The 15,394-nt window shown below is 44.6% G+C and overlaps 1 protein-coding gene across 24 annotated transcripts in view; it reads right to left on the reverse strand.

Annotated features, from left to right (window-relative positions):
- SEMA6D (semaphorin 6D) overlaps positions 1 to 15,394 on the reverse strand; it is a 441,595-nt gene that overhangs the window by 21,147 nt on the left and 405,054 nt on the right. For 7 of the 24 annotated variants that reach the window (XM_083475637.1, XM_083475638.1, XM_083475628.1 and 4 more), the window contains 10 exons: positions 14,741 to 14,860; positions 11,490 to 11,578; positions 9,042 to 9,259; positions 8,782 to 8,913; positions 7,505 to 7,660; positions 4,768 to 4,941; positions 3,102 to 3,242; positions 2,936 to 3,013; positions 1,157 to 1,248; positions 716 to 772 (listed from right to left, as the gene is read on the reverse strand). In XM_083475637.1, coding sequence (XP_083331763.1) covers positions 716 to 772; positions 1,157 to 1,248; positions 2,936 to 3,013; positions 3,102 to 3,242; positions 4,768 to 4,941; positions 7,505 to 7,660; positions 8,782 to 8,913; positions 9,042 to 9,259; positions 11,490 to 11,578; positions 14,741 to 14,860 — 1,257 coding nt within the window. The remainder of the gene's footprint in view (positions 1 to 715; positions 773 to 1,156; positions 1,249 to 2,935; positions 3,014 to 3,101; positions 3,243 to 4,767; positions 4,942 to 7,504; positions 7,661 to 8,781; positions 8,914 to 9,041; positions 9,260 to 11,489; positions 11,579 to 14,740; positions 14,861 to 15,394) is intronic. The other 17 variants (XM_083475620.1, XM_083475630.1, XM_083475641.1 and 14 more) reach the window with 3 other exon arrangements.

The following is a 15,394-nucleotide window of genomic DNA, read 5'->3' on the forward strand; positions in this document are numbered from 1 at the left end:
CATCCTTCTCACTCTTACCAACAGCTTATTAAAGGCAAAGCCGTCCCCTCATTTGCTCTGTAATTTTTCTGGAAGAAGCACAAAAAACTTGAAGCGATCTGATGCTAAATGCCACCTATTAGTGGATATGATGCTATTAGCACAAATGCATTTCTGAAAACCTTTGAAGATATCAACACATTTCCAACATTTCAGAAATACACATTTTTTGGGGGGGGGGAAATGTGCATTTGCTTTTTATAAATAGCCGGGACGACACAGGAGGAGGAGGAAAGGGAGGAGATGAAGTGGACCAGGCATCTAACTGCTAGGGTAGCATTCATGAAGACATGGTTGAGTGGAGGGGGAAAGAGTAGAAGCTTAGTGGAAATTTCGTGCAGTGAGAATGTCATCTATGTTAATCAGGCTCTTTCACTTAATAAAAGATGTGTCTCAGTTAACAATGAGCTCTTAAGCATGCAGATACACAAGGTGAAAAGTGCTAAGTGAGAGAAAGACTTGGCTGTTCCTTGACCATCAGAAGAGAGATGAGTAAAAGCAGAAAAGCAAAAAATATGGAGGTCTTGCCAACTGCACCAAAGGAAAGAAAAAGGGAGGAGGAAAAGAAAAGTAAAAAAGAAAAGGGGGACGAGGCTGTCTGAAAATGCTGAACTGAAGGAAAGAAAAGTTCCATTAACTGGGGGGGAGGAGAAAAAAATGATTGAAAAAAACTAACCAGATGTTGGATCGCCAAATATTTTGTAATCTGGTGTAGTTGTAGTAGGCAAAATTTCTAAAAGAATTAAAGGAACACGTAATCAGTGAAAAGTAACCGAAAGGAAAAGCAAAATAGATTTCCAAAGCTGAAAATCAGAAAACAAAACACAATAGGTTCACCCAAAAGGAAGAAAAAAAAAAGGAAAAGGGGAGGGGAATACCTGTTTTAATAAGTTGACATCTAGACCTTCATGAACAATACATGAAGGCTGGGAGAAAAATGGCCAAGGGGGGGGGGGGTTCCACCACCCAAGATCAAGTGGCTTAGGTTTGTGCTAAATGGTTTACAAGGGGGCGGGGTGCTCCGTGCCATTTTTGTGTGACATCTACACCGACTAGAGTGTGGCCCGCAAACCAAACCATGCCACATTTTCAAGTTGGCCCTGGGACTTGTGCTTACCGTGGCAATCCCCGAGTTGTGCGGTGTTGCCATATTCCACATCTTGCTCATATCCTCCAACGCTGTGGTTGTATGAAACAAACAAAGATAACCTGCAATTAACAGCATTAGTTGGGGAAGAAACCAATGGCCACCGTCATTCTCAAAAGAAACACAAAAGCCGCAAAACATGTTCATTCAGCATTTGCTAAGCAGCAGTTCTCAACCTGTGGGTCCCCAGATGTTGTTGGACTACAACTCCCATCATCCCTGAGCTCTGGCCTTGCTAGCTAGGGGTGATGGGAGTTGTAGTCCAACAACATCTGGGAACCCACAGGTTGAGAAAGGCTGCTGCTAAGGGGAGCTGGGCGCTGGATATACAATGAAGGGAAGAGATTTCGTCTTCAGTGACCTCTACTTGGAATCTCAACCATTTAATGGCTATGCCTTCTTCACAATAATCCTTGCAACTTCAAGCCGGTTAAATAGCCACGGCCAAATAATACCCAACCCACAGGGAAGATTTCCTACACAGGCCCCAATGAAATGAACGGGAAGCAGAGATTACTACGACCACGTGGTGTTGTATCTGCTTACAACAGGCATAGGCAAACTCGGCCCTCCAGATGTATGGGACTACAATTCCCATCATCCCTGACCACTGGTCCTGTTAGCTAGGGATGATGGGAGTTGTAGTCCCAAAACATCTGGAGGGCCGAGTTTGCCTACTTCTATTCATCCCAAAGGGTCTTGCTCAGGAGAACTTACCACTATGCCTCCCAAATTATCTAACGACAGAGCTGTCCAACACAATCTGACCCATAGTTCCCTGCCCTGTTTTCCCTGGCAACAAGGCACCATAAAACCTTTTATACTTTTACTAGCTCCTCTGATCACTGTATTGGGGAGTGGAAATGTAGGCCACGTTGGACAAATATCATGTCCAGATTCAGAGGCAGTATGGCTATGAATTATCAGTTGCTGGGTTATTGCAATGTGAGGTCTATTGCCACCACCCTTCCACTCATGTCCTGCTTCTGGAGACATTAGGTTGGCTTCTATGTCAAACGGGATACTGGTAACCCTTTGGTCTCATCTAGCAGGGCTCTCCTAATGTTCCTACGCTCACACAACCCTGATCCCATGCTGGGACTTCCCCAGGGAGAAATGTCCACAACTGTGCTGTCATCACTGAGATGGTCTTGTATCTCGTACCAACTGATCAGATATTAGTTAATGATGGGCCACAGAGCAAAGTTAAATTTTATTTGTCCAGCTGGTTCATATGGGTGAAAACGGCCCTTCAGACAACCTGGTCCCAGATGGTTTAAAGCTTCACAAGATTATTAACCCCTCTATAAATTGAGCCCAGAAACGACCATATTTTTCGCTCTATAAGACGCACCAGACCACAAGACGCACCTAGTTTTTGAAGGAGGAAAACAAGGAAAAAAAAATTCTGAATCTCAGGAGCCAGAACAGCAAGATGGATCACTGTGCAGTGAAAGCAGCAATCCCTCTTGCTGTTCTGGCTCCTGGGATAGCTGCTCAGCCTGCATTCACTCCATAAGATGCACACACATTTCCCCTTACTTTTTAGGAGGGAAAAAGTGAGTCTTATAGAGCAAAAAATACAGCAGTTGGTAGTTAAGATGATTTTATGAGGTCCATTCTGCACATCTCAACCAATGACTTTCTGTTTCAAGAACACCTGACCCATGCTGCATATTAAAACCTATTTAAAGGTGCTGGCGTTGACTAACACAATGCCGTTTATTTATTAAAAATCCTGCTACTTACAACATGCTTGATTTCACTCTTCCGCAGGTCCCATGGTTCAGCCAGCCACAGTAAGGATCTCGAGACGCAATGCAAGACCTGTGGCGAGAGGAAATTAACCTTTTTTACTGCCTCCTAACCTTGGTGCACTCCATTGTATAGACATGTTTGGACAGAGAGGGCTTACTTTTTGCATGACCCGTGACGCTCACAACGGCTGAGTGGAATTCTAATGACACAGCTGGAGAATGCAACAAATAAGGCATGGTGCTCTTTGTCCAGTTGCAGGGAGATGACCTTCTTGTCCTCTTCACCATCCCCATTACACCTGTTCAATTACACAATTACACGCTGTTATTTCTTTTGACCCCCTTTAAATAATAATAATAATAATAATAATAATAATAATAATAATAATAATAATAAATTTATTTATACCCCGCCCATCTGGCTGGGTTTCCCCAGCCACTTTGGGTGGCTTCCAACAAAACACTAAAATACAATAACTTATTAAACATTAAAAGCTTCCCTAAACAGGACTGCCTTTAGATGTCTTCTAAAAGTTTGGTAGTTATTTTTCTCTTTGACATCTGGTGGGAGGGCGTTCTACAGGGCGGGTGCCACTACTGAGAAGGCCCTCTGCCTGGTTCCCTGTAACTTGGCTAAACTTTAATCCAGTTTATCACTTCTGAATTTACTATGAGGTGGGTTACATCCATCTATGAAAAAGCTGCATGCCAGGAATAAGAAAAGCCCAATTTCCTCGGAGCTTTTAGGAAGACATATGGGTTGATCTCAATAGAATTAAGGGTGGGAGAGAAAATATGGCAAACTGCTGTTTTATGAAGCTAGAACAGATTCCTAAATTAATAGAGGGTGGAGGGAGCCCGTGGCAAGGTGGTGCTTGGTGGGTCCTTTGCCACTATAAAAGCAAAGGGTAAAGGGGCCCCTGACCATTAGGTCCAGTCGCGGACGACTCTGGGGTTGCAGCGCTCATTACGCTTTACTGGCTGAGGGAGCCAGTGTACAGCTTCCGGGTCATGTGGCCAGAATGACTAAGCCGCTTCTGGTGAACCAGAGCAACACACGGAAACGCTGTTTACCTTCCCGCCGGAGCGGTACCTATTTATCTACTTGCACTTTGTGCTTTCCAACTGCTAGGTGGGCAGGAGCAGGGACCGAACAATGGGAGCTCACCCCGTCGCGGGGATTCAAACCGCCGACCTTCTGATCGGCAAGCCCTAGGCTCTGTGGTTTAACCCACAGCACCACCTGCGTCCCTTTGCCACTATATAGATTACTTATTTTGTATTACATACATACATTATTATCATCAGTACCATGTTTATATCCCACCCCTCCTCCATAAGAAGCCCAGTAAAAAAGGCTTTTATCCGCATAAAAATCTTTGCTCTGATATTCCTTGTTATCCCTTGGAATGATTACCAACTGCAATTTGGACAAACCCTACAATTTCCACAGGGAAACTGTCCCTCAATTGTTTTCTGATTGAATGTTCTGGTGGACCCCGTACTCTTTCTTTCATTCTAGTACGTATCAACCAACGTGTTTTGTGTGTGTTCATCAGCAAACAAGGGACTTGCTCCTACACCGGGGAATAGGGCAGTTTTTTCTGTCTTCAGAGTGGCATGCACAGGGAATTAGAATGCAAGGCGAGCTCACAAATATTTTCAGATGCTGCTCAAATAAACATTCCCCTAAGCGCTGGGAAAGCATCAGACAAGGGGGTGAGGTGGGAAACACATTTAAATTAGGTGGCAAAGCAGCAAGTGACTCAAACGAGACAGACGCTGTACAATGTCACCGAGCAGTTCTTGTAAAAGTATACCTACTTTGCATGATTGTATGCATCAATCTCTTCCAGTAACACGCTGTCATTCAAAGAAGAAGGTTTGGTCTTTGCCAAGATTTTAAGTACCATTCCAGCTTCAGAGCCAACAAAGATGACTGTGTAGTTTTGATACGGGCCGGCAGAGTGGTCCACTGCGATCGCTGTCAACCGATACCTGTCAAGACCAAGATCTCCTGTATAATAATTCCTCTACATTAGAGACCCCAAAAACTTGTTCCTCCTAGGTGCTGAATATGGAAGTACCACTGCTTTTGCCTGGTTTGGGGAGGCAGCAGCTAACACCACCAAATTATACACTCATCTCTATTTATGCTGTTTTCAATCAACACTTTGGGGGATGCTTTTAGCTCCCAATGGCCCTATGGCTGGGAATGTAGGGAGTTGCAGTCCTTAGACATCTGGTGGGGCAAAGGCTCCCCATCCTTGCACTAAGGAATGAGAGGGAAGGAATGCTATGTTTAACAAGCCAAGTGTTGTGAACAGTTGAGTAACAACCGGAATAGTCACTGTCTGGAAACACAGCTGAGTGACAGTCAAAGACTCGGACTCATCCTCCAAAGTGGTTTTGGAGAACCATTTATGGTTTTGGCAACTGTAATCAAATCCCACTCATGCTAGCTCATGCTTCCATAGACATCCCCCACAGCTTGGTGGCCAATTTGCTAGTGTGTCAATGACAAGAAACCTGATACCCATTCAAGGGGGACTAGAATAAGTGATCTGCTGATGTGGCAATCCTTGAACTCAGTGGAACTTGCCTCTGAGTAGGCATATCGAGGGTTGCGCTGTGTTTCCTTTCTCCACCAAAGCCAGTGGGTTGTGGTTGGAATGATTCACTCAGAAAGTCTGCAGGACAATTTGAGCCAGTGTGGAGCTAGTGGTTCAAGGGTTTAAGCCCCTACTCAGCCACGAAGCTCACTAGGAGACCTTGGGCCAGTCCCTGTCAATCAACCTAACTTCCATCATAGGGTTGTGAGGATGATATGAAGAGGTGGAGAACCTCGTAGCTATGTTGCTGTTTATAGCATGTTGTACCATCCTAGATGGAGGTGGGTGAAGAGCCGAGTGTAAATCACGCTTAATGCTGCCAGGCATTTTTTTCTAGACCAGATGTTTGCTTTGCAACAAATATTTGGCTGGGGATTGGCTGTGTTATCTGCATGGTTCCTGGGAATGCTTAAGAGTGAGGTTTGCATGTGGAACATTTTCAAGAATGTACTTGGGAGAGGTTACTGGAGTGGAGGGGCAGAGCTGCCTCTTATTTTGTTCAGTTGCTAATGATGCTCTCTGATGGAATTTTATGGCATTTTTGTATAGAAAATCTAACAAAGCCAATTCTGTAACAATGCTTATTTTGTTTTCCTGTTAATCATGCCATCTTAAATGTCTATTCTCCATTATTTGACCTTCATTTGTAAGGGTGGGGTTTTTTTTGTTTTTTGTTTTGGTATTTTGCAATGTTATGTCAGATGCTTGGAGCTGGGTTGCAAAACACATTGAGATTTTTATTTCTTTGGAAATACAAAGCCGTATAGAAGAAACGGTAAATAAGATAAAGATCCCACGTCTGACAACATTGCATTTTGCATCTCCCTGCCCTCCCACCGCAACCCTGGGCTTCACATCACTGGCCACAGGGGCAGGAAAGCAGAGCACAACATTATGCCAGACATGTACACTCTGCCCTGCGCATGGCCAGCCATGGGTTGCTATCACACATAGTCCTGCTCTTTGTGACACCTGCGAGAACCAGCTCTCCCATACTGCACAACCTCTGGTTAGATCCAAAGAAGTGTGTAGTTGTTTAAATCAGAGAAGAGCTTCCCCCTTTGGGGCAAGTTTTTGCAGGCGGCACATACCAGTGGTGGGGACAGAGGCAAAAAAGGCTGGAACATGATGTAGGGTTGCCATATTTTGAAGAGCAAAAAAGAGGACACATTTGAAGACTTCTACTTTTAAATGTAAGGGTGGTGCTGTGGCTTAAACCACAGAGCCTAGGACTTGCTGATCAGAAGGTCGGCGGTTCGAATCCCCGTGATGGGGTGAGCTTCCGTTGCTCAGTCCCAGCTCCTGCCAACCTAGCAGTTCGAAAGCACGTCAAAGTGCAAGTAGATAAATAGGTACCACTCCGGCAGGAAGGTAAACGGTGTTTCCGTGCGCTGCTCTGGTTCGCCAGAAGCGGCTTAGTCATGCTGGCCACATGACCCGGAAGCTGTACGCCGGCTCCCTCGGCCACTAAAGCGAGATGAGCGCCGCAACCCCAGAGTCGGTCACAACTGGACCTAATGGTCAGGGGTCCCTTTACCTTACTTTTAATTATGGATCACTGTGACGATTCTACCCGTGAAAAAGAGGACATGTACTGGAGAAAAAAGAGGGCACATGGAAACCCTCAACAACAGATCTACGAATTGCAGAGTTCCCTGGGAAGGGGGACTGACTGTTAAACCACTGTGAAAACAGCAGCTCTGTAGGGGGACAGGGTGTCTCCTAACAACTGTCAGCAGTCTTAACAAACTACAGTTCCCAGGATTCTTTGAGGAAGCTGTGACTGTGGCATAGCACTGCTTTAAATGTATAGCGCAGATGAGGCCTTAATCAGTCCCGTGTAGGAAAACCTGATTTCCCCAAAGTCCTGCCCGGTGTGGCTGGCATAGTATTACGTTTCAGATGTGCAGCGGCTGAGCCTCATGTCGCAACAAGGCCTCCTTCCTTACCTGACCCTTGTCTTTGTAAACCAAGGCTCCTCAATGACGGAGGGAACGGCGGAATCCATCAAAGGGTGGGATTTGATGAAAGAGAGGGTTTCATCTGGGAAATCAATGGAGGTTTTGTAAGCCTCTGCTAGGCCGTGTTTTGCACAGCACCCAGGTCTGAAAGGAAAGCAACATTTTTTTCCCATTTTTTTTTTTTTTTTAAGTGAAGGGAAGGGGCAGAATTCTGAAGGAGCAGCGCGAACAGCCAAGGCAAACTGAATTTGGAGCCCAAACGAAAACTGCTACTTTGGGACCATTTGAGACAATCGCTCAGCACAAGGCTGGCCAATTGCTTTGTTATTTCAGGTTCATGATGAGGGAGTCATCTGAATTTCTGTCTAGATTTTGGGATTTTGCACATTTTTAGGAAGGTTTACTTGCAGCATGCTGACGTGCCAAGCCTTTGATTCCCCACTCCTGGCTCATTCTCAACATCTGGACAGGTGGGGGAAATGTTCTTCCATTAAATATCAGACAGGTGCAATCTCTATCATCTTCTCATTGCCTACTGAAGAACTTTCTACTCCAACAAGTCTTTCAAAAATCTCTGTATTTGTACTTTACTTAGTGCATGTATCACTTTCCACACGCGTCTCAGTGCTTGCCTTTTATATATATTGAGCCATTTTCTACTTTCTAAGCTTGGGTTTCAGCTGTTTTGCCTTTGCCCCCAGAAAACCTGCTCTTTTGCACTAAATCAGAATAAATGGCAATCTGCTATCAGAAAACCCGGTAGCTGTTTGCTCTGATTCAGCACTAAACTGCGGGTTTTCCAGGAGGAAAATGGCAGGCATAACAAATTCTTTAGTTGAGCCATTTGTCATCGGAATATAAGAACACAAGAAGCTGTCTTACCCCAAGTCAGACCATTGGGTCATCTATCTCAGCACTGTCCACCCTAACTGGCTGCTGTTTCCCAAGGTTTCAGGCAAGGGTCCCTTCCAGCCCTAACTGGAGATTTCAGTGATTGAACCTAGGTATTTCTGCATGCAAGACAGAGGCCTTGCTCCCTTGCCATGTGCAAGGTGCAGTTTGAAATTAAACATAAACACTGATTTGATCTGTTATTTGTATGCTGCTTTTCCATCAACCAATTTGAGCTCAAAGCAGCTCACAATTCCCAGCCAGAGACACATGGATGGACCAACGTGTTCTTCACTGATTCCAAAACAGCTGTACAGATGGGGCCATGACAACAACATCCTAATAACAGATTATCATCCATTTATTTCCTTTACCTCGGCCTTGGTACTTTGTCTTCAGGTACAGCTGTCCAAACAGAATCTGGAGTCTTTTGTTCCTTAAATCTTCCTTTGAAGACTTTCTCAATGTCCTCCATGCTAAAGGCACACACTGCGGAGCCGGGGATGCTGTAAAAAGACACACGGGAGAAGACGTTGCAGAGAAGCCAAACAACAAAGCGGCGACGGATTAAGCGTCGGCAGTGAACCGGAGAACTTCCCTCTCTCTTTTTGACGCCGGGTCGCTCATCTCTTACCTGTTAAGCTGCGTAGTGAATACGCCGACAACAGTAGGGGCTCCGTTGATTTCTATTATGTCTGTGATCGACTGGAGCACGTCAAAGTAGAAAAACGAATCCCCGGGGACGGAACAGTTGAGACGCGCTTTCAGGAATGACGTCCAGTGCTTCTCCAGCACCCTCTGAGAGCCACCCATGTCGTTTTTGCATATGCGAGCTACACGGGAGTACACAGCCTTGCGTGGGGGACAATAGGAAAGGAGGAAAGTCAGGCTGGCAACTAATCCATCTGGAAAACCACCACTGTTATAACAGCAACTTTGGTAAAAGGAAAGCAACTTCTTGTAGGTTCCCTACGCCAACTCCATTGGCAGGGGTGGGGAACCTTTCTCAATGTATTTATTATTTATCCATTATTTTTGTTAGTCGCTTTTCTCACCAAGTGACCCAAAGCAACTTATATTAAAATGAATCAAGATTAAAATGTTGACAATAGGACCCATAGAGGGGATTGGGAGGGGGGAGTCCCGAGATTCAGAGTGATCTCTTTACATGGATGTCTATTTGGTATAGTTATAAATTCATATTTGTAAATAAAAATAACAGGGTGGGGGGGAATCAAGAACATCCATGTAAGGACACACAATTATACAAATAAAAGGCAGGACTTAGGCAATGGACCACAATGCCACCCATCAAATTAAGGTCCAAAAGCCTAGCTAAAGAGAAAAGTACAGTGGTGCCCCGCAAGACGAATGCCTCGCAAGACAAAAAACTCGCTAGACGAAAGGTTTTTCCGTTCGCGATTTGCCTCGCAAGACGAATTTTTCGTATGGGCTTGCTTCGCAAGACGAAAACGTCTCGCGACTTTTTTTTCTTTGACTAAAAACAAAGACATGTTTTGTTTATAAAGTTAATTTATTTTCCCTTAAATTTTTTAACTGCTCTTTACAGTATGTGTGACTTTAAAGAGCAGTTAATAAACTGTTGTTGTACCAAATTTGGCTTTGTTTGGACTTTTTTTGACCATAGGAACGCATTAATTGATTTTCAATGCATTCCTATGGGATTTCGTGCTTCGCAAGACGAAAAATTCGCTAGACAACAAAAATTGCGGAACGAATTAATTTCGTCTTGCGGGGCACCACTGTATTTGCTTGGCATCTAAAAATGGATAAAGATGGCACTAGAAGTGCCTCCCTGAGGGGGCATTACAGAAGTGGGGGGGGGGAGGAAGAGGCAACCACTGAAAAAGCTTGATCTCATGTCCCCCCCCCCCGAACCTCCTATGGAAGGGACACATGAAGAAGGGCCTCAGATGATGATTGCAAAGCCCAGGTCAGTTCATGTGGGGAGAGGTGGACCTTGAGGTACTGGAGTCTTGAACTGTACAAGGCTTTGTTGGTCAAAACCTGGGGAAAAATTGATAGGCGGTTGTGCCAGAGCTGGCATTGTATGTTCAGACTGCCCTGCTCTGGTCAGCAATTTGGCTGTTGAATTCTGCACCAGCTGCGGTTTCCAAATGGTCTCTAAAGGCAGCCCAATTTATAATGCATGCCTGTTGTCCAACCTGGAGGTTTACTTTCAATATTTATATAATGTCATGCAAGCTTCTCCAGACTTTCCTGCTTTTCTTAACCATTGTACAATAGGCTAGTTTCTACACACATTTTCTATCCTCCATCCTGGCAAACAAGAGGAATTATCAGAGTTCAAGGTTACATTCCAGCGAGGTGAAAACACTCATGGAAGGGGTGAAGCAGTCTCGCTAAAGGGTGCCGTGTGGGTTAGGAGTGGGCTTCGGAGTCTTGAGGGCCAGAGACAGATGCCACCGGAGCTAAGATTTCTCATTCCCGCCACAGAAAAAGGAAGTCATGTTTTGATTAGGGCTCAGCAACTATGAAAACCTTGGGTCAAACCTAGCCCCATACTACCTATCTCTCCAATTGCCCAGCTCAGAAATGGGGTGTAGATGAGCCCCAGGTCTTTTTTGAGGGAAGGGAGTCAAATTAGTCCTCCAGCAAATCTAGTTGCCGACCAGTTTATAGAGACAACCAATTATAAATCCTGGTCTTGTCTACATCTGTGTTGCAGCACTAAAATAAGAGCAGGAGGTTCATTTGATTCACAGGTGAATTTTCCAAGCGATTGTGTTCCAAGTGTTTGGGTAGGGAGGAGGCCAATTTGGATTTTCACTGACAGGGTGAACCTCTTTACAGATGGAGTCCAGCTCTAGAGAACAAAGCTGTGAGACTGGGTGTTGGGTTGGGTTGGGTTGGGGGGACACAAATTCCACCACCTCCTTCAGCAATTAGAAGTATGAGAAGTGCCAGCTTATTATTTTCAAAACCAGTCGTTGAACAGAAACGACTGCGAGCCACTCCATAGCAAGCATATTTTCAGCCCGCTACAAATCACCCAGAGACTTTGTAGCTTATCATAACAAACAGCTGTATTTACTCTTACCTTGCCTAAGTTATTATGCTCCACGGCAATCTCTCGAAAGAAGAAATACACAAAGTTCCCGTATTCAATGGCATGAAGGAAATGGGGCTCTGCAAGATTCAAGGAAGAGGAGATCTATGTTGGGAGGATTTTGCTTGGTTAAAAAAGGAGGCACCTTGCTACATCTGGGTTAACAGCCCAATATGGCATGAGAAAGAGGCATGGGGTTGCAGCCAACCAAGTATTACTCAGAGTAAACCCAATGGCATGACTATCTTAGGTCCATTCATTTCAATGAGTCCACTCTGAGTGAAAGTTGCTTGGAAACTTTGTAATGGCCACTATGCTAGCACAGGGGTGAGCAACCTAAGGCCCATGGGCCAGAAATGGCCCATGGAGGTTATTTAACTGGCCCACAAGCCGCCCCTGAACCGAGCTGCCTGCCCGCGCACTGCGCTAAACTGCGGTGCTGAAAATTGCGTCTGCGCAGACACCAAAAATCGCGGGCACGCACACGCGATCCAGCCCACAGAGGGATCCTGCGGGACCGATCCGGCCCAGGTAAGATAAACCTTGCCGACCCCTGTCTAGCACAACATCACAACAGTGAATTTTAGGCAAACGATGAAGCATTACTGACACTGTGCAGGTGCGGCTCGGGAAAGCATTAGAAAACCCCATGTAAGAATAAGAGATCATCATTTTTTTTTAAAGGAAGCTCTTCCAAGAGCTGCTGGCACATCACAGAAGTTCAGAGTTATTCTGTCAGAAACAAATCACCACCATAGGATCTCAATGGAAGAGGAATGCATAAAGTTGTCTCATACCATGTTTAAGGGGAAGGACTGGAGCTCAGCAGTACTGGAACACATCCTTTGCATGTAAAAGGTCACAGGGTCAATCCCAGGCACCTCCGCGGAGGACTGGAAATGAGCCTTCTCTGTACACCAGGAAAGTTGCTGGCAATGCAGATCAGGAGTAGCAAACATTGTGCCTTCCAGATGTTGTTGGACTCCAAATCCCATCAGCCCCAGCCAATGTGGGATGATATTAGCTGTAGTCCAAAAATATTTGTAAGGCACCACACTAGCTATGCCTGGTGTAGACAACTCTGAATTAGATGGACCAATGGTCTGAATTGGAGTAGTTTTCTATGTTGGAGTTAGACCATTGGTTCATCTAGCCCAGTGATGGCCAGCTGTAACTGGCACCAACTCTCCAGAATTCCCAGGCAGGGACTTCTCTCAAAACTTGGTACCCAAAGTCCTTTTTAATTGGAGGTGCATAAGAATGAAAGGTAGTATTACAGAGATGAGGAACCCATGACTTCTCTATATGATTTCAATCACCCAATTCCCATCAGCTCCAGCCAACATGGCCCAGTGGTCAGGGATGATGGGAACTGCGGTCCAGGAACATCTGGAATACCAATGTCCCCCATCCCTGCAGTATTGGCTCTGCCAACATTTATGCTACTGCAGAGGAAGGAAAACGGCATTCAAATAAACCTGGCACATACTAGGTTATTACTTCCTTTTTGCAATGAAGGGGGGTGGGGGTGCATTTCCTTCAGAGTAAAGAATGTCTGCATACACCCAAAAGAGGGACAAACCTATCAGATCGAGCGTATGATACTGTGGTTAGAGTCTTGGACCAAGAATTGGACAGCCCATATTCAAGTCCCAGATCAGCCATGAAGCACACACAGTGGTATGATTTCAGTTAATTTATCAATTGCCTTCTCAACCACCATCTCAAGGGGATTTACACATCAAAGACATTTTAAAGATGTTCAAAACAGTTAAAATCTGTAATCTTGGGCCAGTCACTACCTTTTGGCTTAATTGACTAGGGAACCCTAGAGTTCCTTAGATGAAAGGTAGGGTATATAAAGGGAAGAGTCAATGGGTCCAGCCTGTTCCATGTGCCTCTCACAAGATGCTCTCTTGCAGCAGCTCACTAGAAAGCTCTCTTAAGGTTACAGGCATTACAGTCTTCATTAGTGTTACAAACAGGCTGCTGTTGCAGCTGCTATGCAGATCTGGTGCCTACGGATGCCAAAGTGTATCCTGTAGTTACAAAGTGAAATCCACTATTCAAGGCACTTTAGGACATCCAAGTACAGATGAAGTTGAGCTTCAATGAATGTGCAGACTTTAATGTCGGCTAATGGACTGTAAAAAGGCCTCCGAGGAATTGTATTGCAGCTCCGGCCTTTTGTTACTACAGCTTCATTCATTAACTTATTGCGGATTGGGGGGTGGGGGTGGGTGGGAAAGGGTTTCATTCCTGGGCCAGATCTTTTGCTGGATGAAGACAAAAAGAAGAAGTGGGCTTTGGGTTGTGCTCCACTGAAAGGAGAATATATGCTCACAGCCATGGAGCTTGCCCCGATTCTTTTTCACACACCCACAAACTGCAGCTGGTTACATATAATATCAGATCCTTCATGCCACGTATCAGGACGTGGGTGGTTGTAGCTCTTTCATTTAAAAGAACTTACAGAAGAAAAAGATGCAATTTTAATTTTGTGGGCAACTGTATATAGAACTATATCAAATTTTGATATGACTAATGCAGAGCAATCTTATACATGGCTACTCAGAAGTAAGGCCCACTGAAATCAATGGTACTTTCCCCTAGGATTGGAGTCTTAAGGGGCTAAATAAGTTATTCCCAGACTGCGTACTGGGACACAGATTAGAGAATTTACCACTATGCCTATTTTAGATTCACTTCAGTTAAACGCTATGTTTGAACCTGCACAAACTGTGTTTAGTTTTAGCTATGGTTTGTTTGAAGCAAGACAACTTCAAACCATAGTTTACAAAGCAAAGTCTGTGCTTCAACCCATTGAAGTTTTCATTAACCATGGTATAGGTGGTTCGGATGCAGTGCGGAACTGTGGGTGATTGAAATCTGCAGTGAAAGCTGTGTCAGAAGAGGGAGGGAACGAGGAGCAAGGTCCCAAGGCTTGTGCACGTAACCATAAACAATGGTTAGGTTCAAACAAATCAGTGAAAAAAATCAAACAAGTATACTCTTACAAGTGTACCTCCAATTTTTATTTTTAAATGTGCCTCAGTCCTCAAAGAGTGAGCTAAAGATTTGAACACTGAGAAAGTCTAGTCATCAGCAAAAAGAGTGATTGCTTTGTAATTATTGGGTTAAACGAAATGGAGAATATCACCACTCCACAATGCACACAATCTCCAGCTAGGGGCCTACAAAGACATTACAAGCTGCAATTATTAGTATTTCACTATAAGTACCTTTAATCCACTTGGAGTCGTATTTTATTGTTCTCAATGCTGACCCGTCCCCCATGCTTCGGTAAATTACCGCATCACTTGCCAGAAAATCTGCAACCGTTGCAGAATAGAGTTTGCCATCTGAAACAATAGAACAGATGAGGCATTTAGTATCCATTTTAATTCTGAGTAACCTCTTATCATTTTTGTATTCTTTGGGCCACGGGGGTTATGCAGACACCACAGGCTGGAACAATCTAGCTCCCTCTTGGGTGGTTAGGCTCTGAAAGTTGGCATCCCTTCGTTGAAACGGTTTCACAGACATGGAACCCATCTGCTTGGACTGCATGATGCAGCCTCCCCCAAACTGGTGCCCACCATATGTTTTGGCTTACGTAAGAGTGCACAAACGAGTCCCAAAATATGAAAACAGTACTGTATTGAACTCTAATGTATATATTTTTAAAAAATGCTACACTGAAACAACAGGGGATGAAAAATATATTAGAAGACAAAGCACTGGTTGAAAGTCTGTTTCAACTAATTAGTCCTTTTCCATCCTGTCCGTTTAAATATGGTATCCTCGAGATCACAGTTCGCTCTATAGGACGCATCAGAGCATAAGACACACCTAGTTTTTGGAGGAGGAAAACAAGAAAAAAATAATTTTGAATC

This window comes from Podarcis liolepis (assembly GCF_965112155.1).
Source record: "Podarcis liolepis genome assembly, chromosome: 14".
In the NCBI taxonomy this organism is placed as follows: domain Eukaryota; kingdom Metazoa; phylum Chordata; class Lepidosauria; order Squamata; family Lacertidae; genus Podarcis; species Podarcis liolepis.